Source organism: Herpailurus yagouaroundi, unplaced genomic scaffold (assembly GCF_014898765.1).
Source record: "Herpailurus yagouaroundi ecotype Mexico unplaced genomic scaffold, PumYag 141, whole genome shotgun sequence".
In the NCBI taxonomy this organism is placed as follows: domain Eukaryota; kingdom Metazoa; phylum Chordata; class Mammalia; order Carnivora; family Felidae; genus Herpailurus; species Herpailurus yagouaroundi.
The window spans coordinates 757,107-779,485 of NW_024412396.1; the positions used below are offsets into that span (position 1 = coordinate 757,107).

General features: G+C 41.8%; 1 protein-coding gene and 4 non-coding genes across 5 annotated transcripts; 2 read left to right on the forward strand and 3 right to left on the reverse strand.

Moving 5' to 3' along the window:
• The first annotated feature begins 7,662 nt into the window (after positions 1–7,662).
• TRNAL-UAG (transfer RNA leucine (anticodon UAG)) lies at positions 7,663–7,744 on the forward strand. The gene has a single exon. It is a non-coding gene; the product is annotated as a tRNA-Leu (tRNA).
• Positions 7,745–11,420: 3,676 nt separating this feature from the next.
• TRNAY-GUA (transfer RNA tyrosine (anticodon GUA)) lies at positions 11,421–11,512 on the reverse strand. Its single transcript is given in 2 exon segments — positions 11,421–11,456; positions 11,476–11,512. It is a non-coding gene; the product is annotated as a tRNA-Tyr (tRNA).
• A 672-nt stretch (positions 11,513–12,184) lies between these two features.
• TRNAT-UGU (transfer RNA threonine (anticodon UGU)) lies at positions 12,185–12,257 on the reverse strand. Its single transcript has one exon. It is a non-coding gene; the product is annotated as a tRNA-Thr (tRNA).
• Positions 12,258–13,795: 1,538 nt separating this feature from the next.
• Positions 13,796–13,867, forward strand: TRNAP-UGG (transfer RNA proline (anticodon UGG)). Its single transcript has one exon. It is a non-coding gene; the product is annotated as a tRNA-Pro (tRNA).
• A 6,699-nt stretch (positions 13,868–20,566) lies between these two features.
• Positions 20,567–21,935, reverse strand: OR6S1 (olfactory receptor family 6 subfamily S member 1). The gene has a single exon (XM_040476434.1). It carries the CDS (start codon positions 21,608–21,610, stop codon positions 20,567–20,569), a length of 1,044 nt encoding a protein of 347 aa, XP_040332368.1. The 5' UTR covers positions 21,611–21,935.
• Between the last annotated feature and the right edge of the window lie 444 nt (positions 21,936–22,379).

A 22,379-nucleotide genomic window follows, 5' to 3' on the forward strand; every position in this document is an offset into this window, starting at 1 on the left:
GTCTTGAATTTACTGCTTGTAAATAAATTTTCATCATCTGGACTATTAACAAGGTAAAGATAGCAGGAAATTCAGGGTTAAACTCTCTGGCATTATTGCAGAGTGCTAGAGCTTAGAATAGTAGCATTCTGTGTTGAAGAGGGAAGGAATAACCATGTGTCAGATAAACCCATCACATTTATCTGTATCAGGCTTCTTTCCAAAGGGGCTGTTATGTATTTGCTTCAGATACTGGACAATTAAATGTGTGACAAAGGAAATCTGAGATACCTGGCTTGTGAGTCTCTGGGCATTTCTTTCTTTTACTGTGCAATCCAACATAGCAACCACTTCTTGAGGGAAGTAGACCAAGGCTCCTCCCTCCACTGAAGGATCCAGTGAGTTCAAAGTAAGCAAGGAGTACTCAAGCACTATTCAGTGATTCAATAGGGGAAGCCATGCACACTGGTCAGTAAAGGAATTTCAGCCAGGTATGAGAGAGGGTAATACTTTCTCTCCTGATAGGAAACTGATTTCAAGTCTGTCTGTTTGGATGCTGAAAATGCAGCATGCCAGGATCAAGGGGAGCTCTGCTGTAAACCAGGTTCTTTCCTGTTGACTGGTTCTTTTTATTGCCTGATCAAGAAGGGCCCAGAACACTTGCACCTTATGACATGTTGGTGTTGGTGGTGTTTTAAGTTAAAACATAGTTACATAAACTCTGGTTTATTTAAATGTGTGTGTTTACCAAATTAGCCCTAACATACACATACACAAGTGTGCCTGTATAATCGCATCTGTAAGAGCTCATCAAAAGACCTTCCCAAGGGAGGAGCCAAGATGGTGGAACAGAATGGAAGTTTTTTTTTGTGTCTCACATTCATGAAATACAGCCAGATCAACACTAAACCATCCTGCACACCTAGAAAACTGATTTGAGGATTAACACAACAATCTGCACAACATTTACCACAGAACTCAACAGGTACGCAGCACAGCGAGGTGAACTGGGGGAGAGAGAAGCTGCAGAGGGCAGGGAGCTGTTTATGCTTGCAGAGCGAGAACAGAGAAGGGGGGGGAGGGCGTGGGGAGAGTATGGGAAAAGCACCCCCCCCCCAAAAGCAGCTGGAGAGAAAGTGGAAAAGTGGAAACAGCCACAGGGACTGAACAAAAAAGGGAGAAAGGAGAAAGGAGAAAGGAAAGGGTTTAAATTTCATTAAGACTGTAAACAGGGGGAGTGCAGAGTCTGAAACTCAGCTCAATACCTGTGGTGCTCTGGTGGGAAGGGCGAATTCCCAGGAGCAGAGTGGGGTCCGGGAAGTTCTCGGGCCACACGGGGAGAAGTGGTTCCCCTGCTAGGAGGACATTTGGTAGAGTCCGTGTGGCCACCGCTGCCGATTCCAGAGGTCTCAGCTGACCGCAAAGAACTACGACATTTGACATTCGCTGGTGCTGGAACAAGTTCCTTAAGGGTGAAGCCTGGTGCCAGATGCGTGTTGTGATTTTCCACAATTCCTGAAACGCTGCTGCTACACAACTGCGTGAACTTTTTCTGGGATGGGCTGGCGCCCAGCCTCAGTCTCTGAGCATCAGCAGCAGCACAGTCCCATAAATGTTCCTGGGTGCAGCTGGCACTGGCCATTGCTCGTTGACACGCTCCTACAGAGGGGCAGAACGGGTCAAAACCACAGTCCCTCAGAAGTGAGGGGCCGGGAAACACAGCCGCATCTGAGATAAAATTCAGGAGGGAGGTGCCGCCTGGCAACCTGACGGCTTGGTCATGGACAGTGTAAACGCGGGGAATAGACAAAAGCCAGAGACAAAGGTCAGGTGTGCGATTTCTGGTCGGGGAAAATGGAATTCAGATACTACAGACCGGGCCGTTGGGTGACGCCATTTTGACCACTCCCGCGCACGCGCATACACACCTACAAGCGCCGCAACAATCCGCCCCAGTAAGCTAAGCAGCGCCATCTAGTGGAGAACGGAGCCATTACACTAACCCCACCCACTGGGCCAACCTCACTCTTCAGGAACACCACAAGTCTCTCTGCCTGCTTAGTTTACAGACTCTAAAGTGCTTCATAGTTTAACTTCTAGGGGTAAACAATGTAATTTCAATCGTATTTCAGTCTGTTCGCTGGTCCATGTATTCAATTTTCCTTTTTTTCTTTTTCATTTCTATTCCTTGAATATAGAAAGAGAAAAAAATTATTTTTATTTTCAATTTTTATTAAAATATTTAAAAATGTTTTCTAGTATATTTTTTACCTTTTTGTAAATTTTTCAAATTCTATTTTACTTCCATCGTTTCATTTTATTCTATTTCATTGTAATCATTTTTTTTCACAGTTTCAAACGTTTTCCTCTTTTTTTTCTTTTTCCCTTTTTTCTCTAATCTATCAACCTCCTTTCAACACCTAGACCAAAACACACCTAGGATCTAGCATCATTTATTTGATTTGTGTGTGTGTGTGTGTGTGTGTGTGTTGTTTTTAATTTTTTAATTTTAATTTTTTTATCTTATTAATTCCTTTTCTTCTTCAAAATGATGAAACGAAGAAATTCACCTCAAAAGAAAAAGCAGGAAGAAACAACAGCCAGGGACTTAATCAACACAGATACAAGCAAGATGTCTTAACCAGAATTTAGAATCATGATAATAATAATACTAGCTGGGGTTGAAAATAGTTTAGGATCCCTTTGTGTAGAGATAAAAGAAGTAAAAGCTAGTTGGGATGAAATAAAAAATGTTATAACTGAGCTGCAATCTCTAATAGATGCTGCAGTGGCAAGGATAGATGAGGCAGAACAGAGAATCAGTGATATAGAGGACAAATTTATGGAGAATAATTAAGCAGAAAAAAAAAAGAGGTAGACTAAGGCAAAGGAGCCCAATTTAAGAATCAGAGAAATCAGCAACTCATTAAAAAGGAACAACGTCAGAATCATAGGAGTCCCAGAAGATGAAGAGAGAAAAAAAGGATAAAAGGGTTATGTGAGCAAATCATAGTGGAAAACTTTCCTAACCTGGGGAAAGACACAGACATCAAAATCCAGGAAGCACAGAGGACTCCCATTAGATTCAACAAAAACCGACCATCAACGTCAAATTCACAAAATACTCAGGCAAGGAGAAAATCATGAAAGCAGCAAGGGAAAAAAAAAGTCCCTAACACACAAGGGAAGACAGATAAGGTTCAGCAGACCTATCCACAGAAACTTGGCAGGACAGAAAGGAGTGGCAGGATATATTCAATGTGCTGAATCAGAAAAATATGCAGCCAAGAATTCTTTATCCAGCAAGGCTGTCATTCAAAATAGAAGGAGAGATAAAAAGTTTCCCAGACATACAAAAATTAAAGGAGTTTGTGACCACTAACTGCAAGAAATTTTAAGGGGGACTCTGTGAGGGGAGAAAAGACAGAAAAAAAAAACAAAAGACCAAAATCAACAGACTAGAAAAGACCAGAGAAAACCATAAGAAACTCCAACTCTATGAGAAACATAATGGCAATAAATTCATATCTTTCAGTACTCACTCTAAACATCAATGGACTAAATGCTTGAATCAGAAGACATAGGGTAACAGAATGGATAAGAAAACAATATCCATTTATATGCTGTTTACAAGAGACCCACTTTAGACCTAAAGACACCTTCAGATTGATGGTCAACAAAAGAAAGCCGGAGTAGCCATCCTTATATCAGACAATCTAGACTTTAAAATAAAGACTATAACAAGAGATGAAGAAGAGTATTATCACCATAAAAATTTATGCTCCAAATGTGAAAGCACCCAAATATATAAATCAATTAATCAGAAACATAAAGAAACTCATTGATAATAATGCTATAATAGTAGGGGACTTCAACACCCCACTGACAACAATAGATAGATCATCTAAACAGAAAATCAACAAGGAATCAGTGGCTTTGAATGACACATTGGACCAGATGGACTTAGCAGATATATTCAGAACATTTCATCCTAAAGCAGTGGAATATACATTCTTCTCCAGTGCACATGGAATGTTCTCCAGAACAGATCACATCACACACTGGAACACAAATCAGCCCTCAACAAGTACAAAAGATCATACATGCATATTTTCAGACCACAACACTATGAAACTTGAAATGAACCACAAGAAAAAATTTGGAAAGGTAGCAAATACTTGGAGACTAAAGACCATCCTACTAAAGAATGAATGGGCTAACCAAGAAGTTAAAGAGGAAATTAAAAAGTACATAGAAGTCAATGAAAATGATAACACCACAGCCCAAAACCTCTGGGATGCACCAAAGGTGGTCATATGAATAAAGCATATAGCAATCCAGGCCTTCCTAAAGAAGGAAGGTCAGATACATAACCTAACCCTTCACCTTAAAGAGCCAGAAAAGAACAGCAAATAAAGCCCCAAACCAGCAGAAGACAGGAAATAATAAAGATTAGAGCAGAAGTTAATGCTATCTAAACCAAACCAAAACAAAACAAAATAAAAACAGTAGAACAGATCAATGAAACCAGAAGCTGGTTCTTTGAAAGAATCAACAAAATTGATAAACCACTGGCCAGTTCGATAAAAAAGGAAAAAAGAAAGGACCCAAATAAAATCAAGAATGAAAGAGGAGAGATCACAACAAACACAGCAGAAATACAAACAGTAATAAGAGAATATTATGAGCAATTACATGCCAATAAAATGGGCAATCTGGAAGAAATGAACAAATTCCTAGAAACTACCAAAACTGAAACAGGAAGAAATGGAAAATTTGAACAGACCCATAACCAGCAAAGAAATCGAATTAGTAATCAAAAATCTCCCAAAAAACAAGAGTCCAGGGCCAGATGGCTTTCCAGGGGAATTCTACCAAACATTGAAAGAAGAGTTAACACCTATTCTCTTGAAGCTGTTCCAAAAAATAGAAATGGAAGGAAAACTTCCAAACTCTTTCTACGAAGCAAGCATTACCTTGATTCCAAAACTAGACAAAGACCCCACTGAAAAGGAGAACTATAGACCAATTTCCCTGATGAACATGGATGCAAAGATCCTCAACAAGATATTAGCCAACTGGATCCAACAATACATTAAAATAATTATTCACTCATGAACAAGTGGGATTTATACCTGGGATGCAGTGCTGGTTCCATATCCACGAAACAATGTGATTCATTACATCAATAAAAGAAAGGACAAGAATCACATGATCCTCTCAATAGATGCAGAGAAAGCATTTGACAAAATACAGCATCCTTTCTTGATAAAAACCTTCAAGAAAGTAGGGATAGAAGGATCATACCTCGAGATCATAAAAGCCATATATGAAAGACCCAATGCTAATATCATCCTCAATGGGGAAAAACTGAGAGCTTTCCTCCTAAGGTCAGGAACACTACAGGAATGTCCACTCCCGCCACGGTTAATTCAACATAGTATTGGAAGTCTTAGGCGCAGCAATCAGGCAACACAAAGAAATAAAAAGCATCCAAATCACCAAAAGAAAAAAAAAAGACCTTCCCAAGAGCTACCCATAGACTCCAAGTTTCTTATCTGGCTCAGTAGGAGGCATAATAGTTTAAATATTTTTAATATTTCAAAAATATTTTAGCAATAATTTATTAATATTTAAAATTTTTATTTTAACATTTAAATATTTTTATTTTAAGTAGGATTCATGCCCAACGTGGGACTTAAAGTCACTGAGATCAATGGTCGCATTGTCCACCCATTGAGCCAGCCAGGTGCCCCTTAAACTATATTTTAAATATTTGTTCTCTCCCTCCCCACTTTTTTCAAGTAATGAAAAGCCCAAGGTCTTTTCTTTCTTTCAAACTGATGCTTCCTTATCTTACACTTAGAGGTGGGTATACATGACTTCTATGTTCTCCACAACTTGAGATTAACAACAATCTTCCCACATCATTCTTTCCAAAGTGGCAAAGACTTTTGTGCACTGCTGAAGGCAATCAGTTCACACTCGCTTTTTTTTCTGAGGATTCTGAAACACAAAGTGAAATTTCTTAGAAGTCCTACACTTCAGCCAAAAGGGCCAGGGAAGGGTATTGGAATCCCTCTGCCTCTAGCGAGTAGGGAGCAGAAGCCACACCCTTGACCAGTCCTCTAGACCGGTGGATCAATGGCCTCCCGTGCTGACCACCTCCAAGCTGACCATTGCACCTCACTCTTAACTCTGGGAGCTTCTGGAGAGAAAGAGAACTTGGTTGGAGCCTACTGGGGGACACCCAGTTCTGCTCAGGGAGCTCAGATTGCCCATGAACTCGAGCTAGAGAGAGGAAAGCAGAAGGCAAAAGAAGCAACCAGGAGGCACTTAATTTCTTGTGTGCAAGGAGGGATCCGGTTGGGGTAGGGTGGAGGTGGAAGGGTGGAGGGGAGATGACCCACCAGACAGCCGGGCCTGGCTGGAATGGGGTGCTGCTGATGAGGCGTCTAAGAAGACCCTGCCTCTGACCTTGGACCGTCCAGGACTCTTCCTTCGCCGACCCCAGCCTTCTACCCCCATTTCCCCGCCTGGGTCTACATCCATCAAATGCTCTCGACACCCTATTTCCAAGCAACTTCTCTAGAACTTTTCTGTTCATCGTCCCCCAACCGTGGCAGCGAGGGCGGGAGCTAGCGGGACACTCGCCCCGTGAAGATCCAGTGAAGAACAGTTTTGCCTTTCTCGGCGCACCCCCAGCCCCCGACCCTCAGGCCACCAAGTCTCGGAAAACCCTCAGGCAAGGAAAGGCAAGAGGAGGTGGGTGGGGGAGGGGCCCTTGAAGTTCGGAAACAGATTCCTGGGAGAATTTCTGGTTCTGAAGACCCAGAAATGGCCAATCAGAAACCGCAAAGAATAGAGCTAAGGCAGAATCCAGGGCCTTGAGCCGGGTAGAGTTCATGTACAGGTACAAGATCCCACTTCGGGTCAGCAGACCGCAGGTATCACTCATGAAACTTTTATCTAGATTTCTCTCTGCTCCTTTTAAAAGAAATTGAACGGAGCTAGGGGCGCTTGCTCCCAAGGGAAGCCCCGAACCCACCCCTTCCTGGGCTGGGGACGCTCCTGGAACACAACCTCCCTTGGTGGGGTGGGGGTGGGGGGTCATTTTGGTCCCTATGTAAGGGAAATAGTTCCGATACTACAGCAGTGCGGTAGTTACTGACCCAGAAGGCCGCACCTCGACCCAATCTCTCCATTCTGACTGAATCTGCAGGAGGAGGCGACCAAGGAGTTCCCTGGAATTCTGTGTTAGGCTGGCCAGATCTGTGAATGAAAGGGCGCTTCCTTCTGGACCTGAACTCAGACTCCATTTGCACTCAGGCTCACAGCCACAGACCAACGACGCAACGGCAAGGAGGACCTTATTCAATCTTCTCTAATCACGGGCAATAAGTCGCCGGCGGGATTTTTTTTTTTTTTCCTGCGTCTTATTGCCTAGGTTACAGAAAAGGTAAAAATCTTCTAAGGACATTCACTGTAATGATCGTTGACTAGTTTATGTTTCACTTCACAGGCGTGTGAGAACACGATGACTCCTCTCTTGTTCAGATCCGTAGGGTTGAACGAAAACCCTGCGGGGAAGTCCACTAACCGAGAAGAAAACTCCAAATTTTGAGCTCATATGCTGGATAGGTACGTAACTTAAAGGTTAAAAAAAAGCTCCGTATGCCAAGCGGTAGTGTGGCCGAGCGGTCTAAGGCGCTGGATTTAGGCTCCAGTCTCTTCGGAGGCGTGGGTTCGAATCCCACCACTGCCATCAGTGCGTTTTAATCTAGCTACAAACCCCGAGCTCTTCGGCCCTGAAAGAAGGGTTAGGTAAATAATAACTCATAGTAGTAATTCCTCTTCTCCGTTCTTCCGTACTTCATCCACCGGACACTGATTTCTATGTTTGTGATCAAACCACCTCGGTTTACTACACGATAATCTCCCACTTCGAGCTCCTCTAACATTCCCTTCCAGGTTGTATTTGCACCCGACTTACTCCTTGTCAAGGCTTTTGCACTGCTTTTGTGTTCTCGGCAACTCTTTTGGTCTCACTCTTGTAAAATCCACATTCGCACTGATTCATTCTTTTGACCCGGTTTAGGCATCATCGGGTCAGGAACACTTCCCAGAAATTGTGTGGTTGCCCCCATCAGCCTACTGCTGACACTGGTTTAAGAGCTGCAGCTCTATACTCCGAAAATAACCTGCACAGATCCGATTTGGATTTTAATCACATTACTTTTGTAATTGAGTATGATGAATGAATGAGAAAACCAATACTTACCAGGCTTCAAGCTTTCACTCAGGCTTGATTGCTTCATGGGGGTGGGGTTGGATAGGTAAACAGTTATTTTGAATTTCATTTGCAGGTGGGTTTCTGATTCCAAAACACTTCCAAGCTGATTCTTGGCTGACTCCTTGCATCCGGCCCAGGGAGTGTGTGCTGTGAATGGTGTTGACTTAGCCACTCCCCTGTCCTTCCAAATGAATCTACTTATCTTGGAGACTACTTAGATTTGGAGACTAAACCACTCAACTGCAAGAACTGTGCAGCACCTGATTCAGTGTGGGAAAGAGAAGATACGCTCGGGGACTACTTAGTGGTGTCTTCTCAAAAGGGCTGTCCCACTGCACTTTTCAGCCATGACAGTTCCTATTTCCTAACAGTAGTACTCCTGGATTTGGGCAGGCTGCTCCCCTCAAGAAGGAAATCCCCTGCAATTTCCCAGCGCTGTCATGAAGAATGAATGAAATAAATGGAGGAGGGAACTAGGACTCTGCAAGAATCAAGGCCTTGGGGCTTTTCATGCTACATTTTTATTGAGTCTTTTTTTTTATTATTATTACTTTCCCTCTCCCCATTCAAATCCTCTTCCATGTTTCCTAGGCCACCTTCATGTCACTTTGATGACTCCTCTTTTATGTTCACTTCCTTTTCACCCACCTCTCACCAAGAAATATCTTGGCCACCTGAGGTTTTCACAAAAGAGGCCATATTTTTCTCAGAAATTCAGAGATTTCTCTCTTACCCATGCAAGGCTACAGAGGCAAGGCAGTTGTCCACAAGCCAAAAAGCAGGGCTTTGTCAGACACCATGTGTTGGCCCCTGGATCTGGGACTTCCCAGTCTCCAGAACTGTGAGCGATACATTTTTGGTTTAAGCCACCCAGTCTATGGTACTTTTGTTATAGCAGTCTGAACTATGACTAGCAGTTTTAGGTTTATAGCAAAATTGAGTAAGAAAATACAGAGTTTCTATGTACCTTCTCTCCTCTCTGCCCACCCCACAGCCTCCTTACCATCAACATTCTGCACTAGTGAGATTTGTTACAGTGAATGAACTAACAATTACACATCATTATCAACTAAAGTCCATAGTTTATGATGTGGGACACAAAGGCAAATGAAAAATTAAATTCCTTTACTGCCTATAGCCCACTGACAAAGCCTTGAAACAGGCAGAGTGACCTTCCTCTGAGGCTCAGCTGCCTCAATGATGACACTTTGCTAAGGGCAAAAGGCAATCTTAGCTTAACATTTTCCCAACCCCTCAGGATCCTGTATGTCTACTTTAACATATAAAAATCCCTTTGGAAGCTTCCTTTGTATCTTACGCCCCCCCCCCCGCCCACCCTCAAGATATATGTTGGCAATCATACTCCAAGCTTATGGCCTCCTGATATACATCTGAAGGGTATCATGACTGAGTTTTTACTAAACAATAATGAATGATCTTTTCCCAACAACAGGCAGCCCCCTCAGGATCCTGAAAACCTTGTTTCCAAAACACCTTAGATACTTAGACTATCCCTAAACTCTCCCAATCTGAAGGTATATAATCAGTCACCCATCACAACCCCAGTGCAGCTCTTTCTGCCCATGGGTCCTGTCCCTGTGCTTTAATAAAACCACCTTTTTGCACTGAAGACATCTCAAGAATTGTCTCTTGGCCATAGGCTCTGAACCCCAACATTTCCACATCAGTTTACACTAGGATTTACTCTTTGTATTATACACTCCATGAGTTTTGACAAATGTGTAATGACATATATCCACCAGTACACTGTAGTATCATACACAATAGTTTCACTGCCCTAAAAATTGTGTTCTGCCAATGCACCCCTCCCTTCTTTCAACCATTGGCAGCCACTTTTACTGTCTCCATAATTTTGCATTTTCCAGAATGTCATATACTTGGAATCATGCAGTATGAAGCCTTTTCAGATTGGCTTCTCTCACTTAGTGAATGTGCATTTAAAGTTTCTCCATATCATTTCATGGCTTAATGTCCCATTTCTTCTTAGTGCTGAATATTCCATTTGTATCAATGTACCATAGTTTATTTACCTAATCACCTGTCAGAGGACATCTTTATTACTTCCAAGTTTTGGCATAAAGCTGCTATAAACATAAATGGGCAAGTTTCTGTGTGGGCATAGTTTTCTACCATTGGGGGTAATAGTTACCTAGGAACATGATTCCTGGATTGTATGATAACAGTATGTCTAGTTTTATAAGAAAATGCCAAAATGTCTTCCACAGTGACACAGAGTATGTTTAAACTTCGTTTTGTAAGATTAAAACACTGTTTTTTATTAATGTAATGTATACATGTGATATATTTTGAAAAAATACATAAAAATATAAAGATACAAATCACCCACAAATAACTATTTTGCCATATATCCTTTTTTCATGTATGAATGATAAATTTCTAAGAGTAGAATAGAATACTTGATCAAACATTATCTTTTTAAGGTTCCTGATTTACTTTTTTTAAAGATTTAAAAAAAATTTTTAAGTAATCTCTACATCCAACATGGGGCTTGAAGTCACCCCAAGACACCCCAAGGTTCCTGATTTATAACACCCAATGTCCTCCAGAAAGTAGTACCATTCTACAAGAAAGTCCTCACTGCATCTTGGTCAGTATTACATATTAGTCAACATTTTCTGATTTGGTGATGAAACAATATCCTCTTGTTTAAATTAGTATTTCTTTCTTATTAATGAAAGAACATCTCCATGTGCATATTTATATTTAGTCTTTTGCATTGCTCACTCTCTATTGTGTATTTACCTTTTCCAAAGGCAGACTTTCTAATATATTTCTCCTTAAGCCCTGATTTGCCTAGTATGCATTATTTGCGCTTATGAAAAAATATAAGTATCTGGTGAGGCGGAGCGCAGTTACCCCAATATTTAATCAACGTAAACTGGTTCTAAAGATTAGAAGGTAACAGATTCAAATCTAATATGAAAGCCATTAGTTCACATTTCCTGAGTGAACCACATCTACTCCATGATCATAAAGATAAGTGAAATTAGGTTTCTTGGCAGGTGGAAAGCTCTTCTCTTGTTGCCTGAAAATAGAATCAAAAGAAACCGGAGGGCAAAAGTTTCAGGAAGTTTGAGTACGGGATTACATCAAAACAGCAAGCACCTCCTTCGAGCCGGAGTCGAACCAGCGACCTAAGGATAACAGCAGACGCCGTTCCTCTACAGTCCTCCGCTCTACCAACTGAGCTATCGAAGGGCGCGACTTCTGCGCGTTACTGTAGATTTTTGTGGATATAGTACCAGCTAGTGAGAAGTCTGGCTTCTTTGTATTTGAGATTCAGACTAAGACTGAAGCTCGTCAAGTCCCCCGAGAGTCGAATCTATAATAAATCGAATCCCAGGAGTAGCCTGGGGCGTAGGAAGCAGACTCTGAGTCGGAGAAAGTGAGTATGGAAGCAGAGCAGAAGCCCGATTGGGGTTTATCTACCTAGTTTCTGGCCTAAGCTGGCCGATTAACCCACGAACCAGTTCTCCAGGAGCGCAGGAGAAACTGGGCGCCCGGCTGGTGCACTTGGGAGGTGTGCCGGACTCCACGCCGCCGGGGGTCACTGCTATCAATGGGCCCGAGCTGATTTGCTCTCTTCCTCAAATACGGAGGTGTGGACTCCACCAACGCATCCAGTCTTCTAGCAGAAACTTGAGGAATCTGGTTCCTCTCCTACTTACCGAAAGGTACACACACACATTGTCTTTTCCTTGGGATCCCAGGAGCTCCGGTTCTATAACCCTCCGTCCCAGATCTCCAGGATCTGATTTTACCAAAAAGATTACACAGTGCTTCCCCCCCCCGCCCCTTCCCCCATCAAAACTGGGTCAAGAAGTAGACAAAAACGGAGAATGACGTTGTGGGAAAACAAACACCCGCCTAAGGCTCCAGCGAGATTTGAACTCGCGACCCCTGGTTTACAAGACCAGTGCTCTAACCCCTGAGCTATGGAGCCGCCCTACAGGTCCATTTTTACCGTTGTATCCCTTGTTTTAAAAACTGCTGCCAAACTGGCTTTTACATCTAAACAAAATTTAATAGATAAATCTAAATGAAAACAAATTCGTTTTGAAGGAAGCATCTCAAGAGAATGACTAAGAAACATGTTCCTGACTAGGCCTAAACTCGAATGTAGGTCTCTAGAAGACCAGGTAGAGCCCATAGCACAGGCTCCTCAGCCTCAGTCCTAACAAGTCACTGAGCTCCGCCAACACCCGGGCTTCCAGTGAGCCCTGGGGTAAAGTGGGGTAGGTTGAGGGCTCCTTACAGAAGAGGATGCAAGATATGTCCACGACCTCATGTCTCCCATCTGCTTGGACTCATAAAACTTTTTTTTTTTTTTTTTTTTTAATGGAGATGGTTTTCTCTAAGCACAGTTCATACCCTTCGGACCCTCAGAATTTGGGGACCGCCACAGTGAAGGCGCCAAGGCATCCAGACATCCCTCGCCCCCTCCCCAAGCCTTTCAGCGGAATCAGACCCCGCCACAGTCGATCTGGACCTGAGACTCCTCCAGGTTTCCTGAAGCAGACGCTGGCTAAAAGAGTGTAACCCTCTCCTCGGTCCTTTAACGCTCTTCGCTAACAACGTGGACTCCCCCGAGGCAGCTTCTCTCTGGGCCTCCAGGCTCTCCTGAAGTCCAGAACAAATACAAAGTGGAGACTCATGAAAGGATCGGAAAGGGAACGCTCCTTTTTTCCTTTTCTCTCCTCTGGTCTCAGCCCGCCCAGGAGTCTGGGGCCTGGTTCAGGAGATTCAGTAGCTATTGACCCAGTGTGCCAGAAATGTGCTCAGCACAGGGTAAACAGTGTGACCAGGGCAGACAAGCTAGAGCCCAAGAACATCGTTCCCTTTGCAGAAAGCACTGCAGAGCAAGGACAATGTCCTCCCTTCCCTTTCCACCCACCATCTTCTGGGTGATAGAGAAGCAGGAGGGTCCAGCCTTCTCAAAAAGACGGTATGGAAAGGACAACTCTTCCCCAAGGTCACCTTATGCCCACCCTTGAAGGGTGCCTTAAATGTAGACCTAAAACACAACGTTTATTAAATAAAACTGAAAGGAACAAGCAAAAGCAAGCTCAGTGGACTAAAGCAGTAGTTTTGGGATTTGACTCCAAGGGGGGGCATAGTGTCGAGCTCCTCTGTTGGTCCTGGAGGTAACCTTTGCCTCTTAGTGAACTCGGTGGTTCCTATTTTTACTGTGTCCTTACACCCCGGTGCGCCTGCGATGGTTCTGGTCCTAACCCTGTAAGCAACCAGACCCCACCTCAGGAGGGTCCGCGGACAGACTCGCAGCTCAGCCTGAGCTCCATAATGAACATTCCTATCTCTGGGACGCTGTGGCTCAGATTCCTTCGAATGCACTCATTGATATTCTTGGGGTCTGGAAAAAATCAGTGGGCTTACGAGAAACGTCAAAAACGGTCCAGTAGTGTGATGCAACAAACGAGGATGAATGATCATTTCAAGAGAGGAAAGCCCACCTTCAGGGCTGGCTCGTTGGTCTAGTGGTATGATTCTCGCTTTGGGTGCGAGAGGTCCCGGGTTCAAATCCCGGACGAGCCCTGGTATTTTTGCTTTTTTTTTCCTTCTCTTCCCCGTCCTTTTAGAGCCAAATACAACTAATACAACCCAAGCTTAAGTCCACCTAGGCTGAGGTCCGTTCCAACATGGACTTGTTTCGAGATCAGCTTGCGAGCAAGTTGGACACTTCTGTGGACCGATGCAAGGACAATGAAGATGCTACGGTGAGCCAAGGGCTTCGTGAGATAGGGGTGCCCCAGTCTGGCTCTGACAGGCTCTTTTGTCAGGAGTAGCTTGCTCCGGCAGTGTTTAGCGAGGCACATTTCGCGGGAAAAACTCGTGCAATTCTCACTAGAGCATTTCACACGGAAGAGAGTGGTACCTGGAGGTGTGCTGGGATCACAATGCCGGGCCAGAACCCTCTTCCTGGGGCCACTGGTCCCCTGCAGTGATCCCTGGGCGGTGCGGAATCTAGCACCCGCCTGGGAGCAGCCGCGCGGTCAGGAGCGTGGCTGCACTCTTGGTTGCGGACACCGTCTGCTGCACAGTCACAAGTGCCCTGGAAATCTTCCCAATAATGCAAAGTTGCGGCCTGGGGACCCTTGGGCTCCAAAGGCTCAGACATCCATTCTATTCAAAGAGAGCACAACTGAATTTTTTCCAAGACTCAATATAACCTAGTGATAGTAGTCTTGCCATTTCTAGCAAGAATCCACGAGCCCCGTTGGTATTCTTTGATTGCTTACCTGGAAAGCCAGCTGGCTGTAGTGTGAGGTGTCTACCTGAAACCTTAGAGTATGGTTGATTCCGGCTTGTAGAAGTGGCCCAAACCTGTGAACTGTTGGAATGATAGGCCTTCAAACCTACTTATCTTCCCAAACTGCTTGTACACTGGGAATCTTTGAGTTTCTGACTGACTCCATCATATTTGTCCTTTCCGGAGTTGTTAGGTTATGTGGCCAGGCAAGAATAAGAGTTTTGTGATTGGTTATTGGATGACGGGAAAAGAAAGAGTAGAATTTTCCAGGATGCTCTGACTTCCAGTTGGTTGTCCCGTCAGAAATGCGATACACCTAGCCTGGGCTTTGTTGTGTTTGATGTATTTGCTACCGGGGAGATGCACAGTAGGAATCTGGATATAAAGGCATGGGGTTCCAGAGAAAGATTCAAACTAAAGGAAGGAATTTTAGGAATTAAAAACATCGTAATTGTATATATGGTGACAGGTGGTAGCTACGTTCGTGGTGAGCACAATATAATGTATAGAGTTATTGAATCACTGTGTTGTACACCTGAAACTAATGTAATATTGGGTTTCAACTATACTTCAATTAAACACGCACACACATACACACGGTGGCGGTTAATGTTGCTTTGGCTAAAAATGTGCAGGGAAGAGCATTCGCAGAGAAAGAATTTAAGAACCAGCCCTGGTGATCATCAGTGTTTAAAAAGTTGGGAATGGAATCCAGTGAGTAGAAGAACTAGAGAAGGAAACCTCCTGACAGTCACTTGTTCTGACAGCTGATTTGGTTACTCAGGGGCTGTTGACAGCCTTTACCAGCATTTAAAACAGAAAGTATAGGGAAGATGACAGAGCTGGGTGGGTTGAAGAATGAGGGGGAAAGTGTGGCCATGTAGGTAAAGAATTCTTTGTAGGAGCTTGGCTGTGAAGGGGAAGACCTAGTCCTTTCACATGTTTGGCTCAAAGGTCTTAGGGGTAGTTCGTGATTATTTAGTGAGTCCTTGTCCTTCCCTGCCCTTAAATGTTCCTTGGGTTATCAAGAACTTGTAAGGACTTTTAAGACCAGCACACATGAAAGTGGCACTATTACTGCTCCTATTACTGTGTAGAAGGCAGGAATACTGGTTGGGCTGACAATCAAGACAGGAAGAACTCAGCAGCACTGGAACAAAGGCAGAAAGGAGCAAATTAAAGGGGGATGATAGCTCACAGCCTGAGGAGGAAGGTAAAAGAAGGAAAGTCAGTTCTGAAAAAGCAGAAATAGGTGTAAGATGATCTTAGGTGGGAGAGAAGTGCGGGTTTCAGAACCCAAATAATGGTTATATTAACTGAGGTTCCTAACAGTCTAAGTCTGCTTTTCATTGCTTATCTGTTTACTCTTAGAGTCCTGATTGCTTGTGTTTTATAATATAACTGCCTTTTTAAAAAAATAATATTGATTTGTGGGAGCTGGTGTGGGCCTTTAGTACTCTCCACTATTATGAACATGACCTGTCCCCCTTGAATCATACAAAAGGGTCCACAGCAAATCACCAGTGAGCATGACTATTTGATACATATTTAACCCTTATGTAATCTGTGCTTTCAAAAAACAATGTGATGAGATTTTGCTGTGTTCCAAATTATCAGGTACTCTTCTGATTGGCAAGAAAACAAACTCAGGTATGAACCAGTTTCTGTCTTCATTTTTAAAAATAATGGGGATACAGGGAAAATGGGGGCTGATTACCAGAGAAAATGTATCAGGATTCAAAGTGGAATCACTATAAGTGATGAAGCATAAGATCCATTATAAGAATTATTGATATAATTTATCCACTTAAAATACACAAATGTGGTTTTTTACATATTTGCATATTTTCAGATTAATGTAATCAATTTTACAGCATTTTTGTCACTCCCAAAAAACCCCATTATACCCAATTAAAAGTCACTCCTCATTTCCTCTCATCCCTCTCCTGCAGCCCAGGGCAACTAGTAATCTACTTTCTCTCTATACAGATTTGCCTATTCTGGATACTTTAGGTGAGTGGAATCATACAATGTATAGTCTTTTATGACTGGCTTCTTTCACTTAGCATTAAGTTTTTAAGATTCATCCATGTTGTAGCATGTATCAATACTTCATTCCTTTTTGTGAAGCAATATTCTGTTGTATGGATATACCACGTTTTATGTATCCATTCATCAGTTGATGGGCACTTGAGTTGTTTCCACTTTTGGCATTATAATGCCGCTATGAATGTCATGTCCAAGTTTTTGTGTGGACACAAAAATTTTCATTTCTCCTGGGCATATACCTAGAAGTGGAATTGATGAGTCATATGTAACACTATGCTTAAACTTTTGAGGAGCTGCCATATTGTTTTCTAACGTGGGAATTTACATTCCCAATTTGTGAGTGTTCCAATTTTTCACATCTTCATCAGTACTTATTATTATGTCTTTTCCAGTATAACCATCTTAGCAGGTAGGAAGTGGTCCCTCATTGTGGTTTCATTTGACTTCCCTCATGACTAATAATGCTGAGTTTCATGTATTTATTGACTATTTGTATAAATTCCTTGGAGAAATGTCTCTTCATATCATTTTGAGGTTTATATTTATACTGCCTATGAACATTAAAAATATTAAAATATTAAAAATTTTAAAAACATTAAAAGTATTTGTGTCATCTGGGAAAATGGGAATAATGTTATATTAATGTATTAGTTTGCAGTGTCCCAGATGACACAAATATTTTTAATGTTTTTTTATAATCCTTATTTTTTTAATTAAGTTTTTTTTTTAACTCTAGTGTAGTTAACATACAGTGTTATATTAGTTTCAGGTGTACAATATAGTGATTCAACAATTCTGTACATCACTCAGTGCTTATTACAAGTGCACTCCTTAATCCCCATCACCTATTTCACGCATCGCCCCACCCACCTGCCCTCTGGTAACCCCAGATGACACAAATTTTATGTAGCAAGGAAGAGCTTCCGTTGAGAATTTTCAAGGATGACTTTTTCCTAGAGGCAGAAAAATTTGTTGATTGCTGCAAGGGAAATTTTTTCTAGTCTACTGTTAATAACCCTCTAAGGGCTCTAGCTACATGTGAGAGGTTCAGTTTCTAATAGTCACTGGAGTGGGCTGAGTGTGGGAATGAGTGCTAACACTCAAGCTGCTGGATACTTGAGTTCAGCATCTCTCTCAGGGCTGTGGCTATCATCTGCTCATGAGTCTTTAATTCATTCAGCAAATTTTTCTTGGTTACATTCAATGGACCAGGCTCTGTTCTAGGTGTTGGAAATACATTCTTATTTTCAGCGTCCTCTTAATTTGTGATTTCTAGAAATAACTTTACAACTTAGCTAATGTTTAATAGCTTTATTGAAGTGGATACACCTCCAAAACAAAACAAAGTAGCTGGAAATGTGGACAGAAAACCAGGCAAGTGCAGTCCCAGGGAAACCAAAGAACAAAACTATATTCAATACAAGTCCAAGATCAGTTGTGCGAAGTGCTGTTGAGATTAAGATGAAGAGTAAAAAACTCATGGGGCACCTTGGTGGCTCAGTTGGTTAAGTGTCTAACTTTGGCTCAGGTCATGATCTTCATGATCTTCATGATCTCCATGATCTTGTAGTTTGTGAGTTCAAGCCCTGCATGGGGCTCTGTGCTGACAGCTCAGAGCCTGGAGCCCACTTCAGATTCTGTGTCTCACTCTCTCCCTGCCTCTCATTCTCTCCCGCCTCCCCCCACCACAACCCGCTCAAAACTAAAAATTAGAAAAAAAAATTTTTTTAAGAGTAAAAAATTCCTATGGAACAGGAACTTGTAAAGTAAGATTGAAAAAATAAAATCACAGATCGCTCCCTAGTACAATTTTTATTGTGATATTTCCATTCTTAATCACATTCAATTACCTAATATTTGTTATTATGCTTTGTTAGTAAAATGTCATTTTGTCAGACCCACTTTTAAATTTTACAATGGTCTATTATATTTTGACCCACAGTCATATATATTACTTTTATTTTATTTTTATTTATTAATATAATTTTATTATATATTATAATATTTATACCTATATAGTCTGTGAGTTCCTTGATGGCAGAGATCACGTATTTGTACTTCTCCATACCAACTTATTTCCCAGAATATGGTATTCAATAAACTTTTATTGAATTAAGTCCAAAGTCATTTCCTACAATAAAATAATTTTGAAAATAGATGGTTTAACACACTTTATTGCCAAAATATGGGAGTGGTTCCTTCCAAAAATATCATAAACTGTGATACGAATTCCTCTCTTTGGTCAGTGTCTGGGATTGGCTGAAGGTTTTTAGGCTTCATGAAATTAGGTAGATTTTAAGGTAATAAATAGTTCATCTGCTCTCTGGGCAGCGCTCCTAGATCACTCCTGAAGAATTATTTTTCTCTCTCAAACCACTGGTCATTCCTTCCATCCCTTTCGTTTTCACTCAGAAATCTTTGGGGATTGAATTATTTAGTGTGTGTTTGTGTGTATTATTAATAGAACTAGATGAAAGCATTACTATTTCCAGAGCCCACTGAAGCTTTATGGCTATCTCTTTGCATGCTAATGCTCAGCTTGCGAATGTTGAAGTTGATGTGCTGTTTCTATATATATGGTGTCTGTGTATACAAACACACTCTAACATGGAATTAATCCCTATTTAATGAATGACAGCCTCTGAACATTTCTTTAACAAGAAAATACGAGAGGGTAAATCAGTTTTCATATAATTTCCAATGTTGTTTTATAAACCCCTTTATCATCCCCATTCCTTTGCATAATTATTTGTCTCTCAGTCTTCCCCTCTAAAATCAAAGCTGCATGAGGTGAGGAACCATTTCTTGTTCCTCTGAGCATATATCACTATATATGATATATAGCATATGTCAGATGCCTAAAAGACCTTTGTGGAGCAAATGAATAAATAAATGGGAAAAAAATAAGTGAATGAAGAAATAAGTGAATATTTGTCCAAGATTTCCAGGGGTACCACAAATAGGAATCTTCACTCCCTTTCAAATATCTAGTGAAGTACATAAAACGTACCACAAAGTCTGGTTCCTGTCAGGTACAGCAATAGTTGACATTTGTAATTCTTTGATATTAAAGGTCCTTGTCCCAATTCCAATTTTACTAAAAACAAAACAAGACTGAACACAACAGATATAAGGATATAAAAAGTGGACAAAGGAAAGGAACACAATCCAGTGAAAAAATGAGTGATATCTTTAAATCATCTTTATAATAAAGTGCAAATTAGAAAACCACATTAAATGCTAATATTCAGGAACTTTCTTTTGGATCTGCTTTTGCAAAGACACTGGGATTACTGTGGGGAAGTGCATAAGTCCCTTACTCAGTTTGCTTTACCTCTTTTCCACCTGACAGTAAATGCAATGTTTTCCATAAAATGTATACAAAAATACACAGGTAATCTATTTTATTTTTATTTATTTTTAAGATTATAAGGAAATTTTTCTTAAAATTCTTGTTTTTCATAAATAACCAAAAGATACTACTGAAAATTTTTATCATTTTTTAACTTTTGGCAAAGGTCACACAGATCTCCCAAGAATTGGATTAAAACTGTGGATCCTCTTCCCAGACAAATGCATATGAAGTCAAACACATAAAATTTAAATAGTAAGGCAGCTTATAAATTTTCTGAAGTCCATCCCTAGACTCCCTGGTGACCATGGACTCTTAGGTTAAGATATCACTGGCTGGAGGATCTCAAGATGTAATGATGGTATTGATCATGACATATCAATAATAATATGGGGGTATGTATGAGATAGAATCAAGAAATTTTGCCTGAAGGAGAAGAAGGGTAGACTTGATGACTTTGGAATTCTTTTGGGATTACAGAATTTGGTCATTTGGTGATGTCCATGATAACCACAGGAAAAAGAATGACAACGGAGAAGACTTGGGTTTATGACTGGTTATTACATCCCCCTTCACTTTCACTTCACTCCTTCTTACTGAAACTCTTAGGAAGCAAAAGTTCCCCCCAAAAGCCTGCTACCACTTTCCTAAACATATCCTTCAAAGCTTCCTTGACTCGCTCATTGCGTAAGGCATAGATGAATGGATTCATCAGTGGTGTCACAAATGTTGTTACCACTGTCACTGCCCAGTTAGTATCCACAGAGCCACTCTGTGATGGTCGCACATAAAGAAAAATGGCACTTCCATAGAAGAGGGTCACCACCATCAAGTGGGAGGTACAGGTAGAGAAGGCCCTCTGTCGGCCTGAAACAGAGGGGATGCGCAGGACAGCCAGAACTATGTGACCATAGGACACAGCAGTAATCATCAGTGAGGATACAATGACGAGAAAGGCCAGTACAAAGTCTGTTTCCTCCAGCTTCTCGGTGTTGGTGCATGCCAGGCGGAGCAGTGGACCACTGTCACAGAAGAAGTGCTGCACCATGGCGTCCTGTTCACAGAAAGGAAGTAAGGCCACAGCCACTGTGGGGCCAAGCACAGGGAAAAGTCCCCCCATCCAGCAGGCCAAGGCCACCCGAAAGCACACAGTGCCATTCATGAGCAAGGGGTAGTGCAGAGGGTGACAGATGGCCAGGTAGCGATCCACAGACATGGCAGCCAACAGCAGGAACTCTGAGGCCCCAAGAAAGAAGTAGAAATAGAACTGGGTAATACATGCAGCAAAGGAAATAGTGTGTTGCCTTGATAGGAAATTGCTCAGCATCTTGGGAATGATGACAGAAGTGAGCAAGATCTCTAGGCAGGACAAGTTACCCAGAAAGAAGTACATAGGAGTCTGCAGGCGAGTGTCAGCTCCTACCACTCCAACAATCAACACGTTGCCTGTTAGAGTCAGCAGATAGACGAGAAGGAAGACAGAAAACAGTTCTGCTTTTGTGCTGTTGAGATTTGGGAAACCTGCCAGGATGAACTCTGTAACACCAATGCTCTGGTTCCCCCCAGGAGCCATGATCTTTCCCACCTGTGCAACAACATGAACATGATCGTGGCGAGGACACGTCATCTCCAGAACAATCCTGAAACTTATTTTATCGTGATATGGCACACACTTCCCCACTTTCTCCAACCACTGTTAAGATCTGAAGAACCTGAGGTCCTCATCTAATTACTTTTAAAGCTGGAGAAGATTTTCCAGAAAGGGTGGCAAAAACTTAGGTATGAAAATGCCAGGAGTCTCCATTCTCAGATCTTAAATAGTGATGCCTCATTATTATAATACTGATATCATTGAGTATATGAGTTGGACAAAAATATCAAAAACTTATTTCATGAAGAATATGATTCCCATTCTACCAGGATCAGGACTTGAGCCAGACTGCCTGGTTTTGAATTCCAGTATCTCCATTTACTAGCCGAGTAGCCTCAGAAAAGTTACTTAACCACTTCTGCGCTCAATTGTAAACCGCTAAAAGAAGTTTTTAAAACGCCTCAGTTATTAGGAGAATACTGATCCCCTTTAGCCATGCAAAGCATGAGACTTGACCTTAAGGCCTTGATTCTCAGCCCTACTATTCTCTGGCACACCGCAGGAGTCCTTGCTCCTAGCAAACAGGAACCTCTTTACTTACAGTGTCTCAATTGTTGGTCCTACCTGAGCAGAAAAATATTTGTGCCTTTTCTCTAGGATAAAGCAATTCTGTGGTCTTTCTCCTTAAGGATTCCATTCAGAGCCTCATCTCCCTCCAGCTTCTATAGAAATTGCCTTACTATCAGTAAAATCATTCAACTTTTGCTCTGTATTGATGATGTATCGGAAGCTATATGTGGTGATT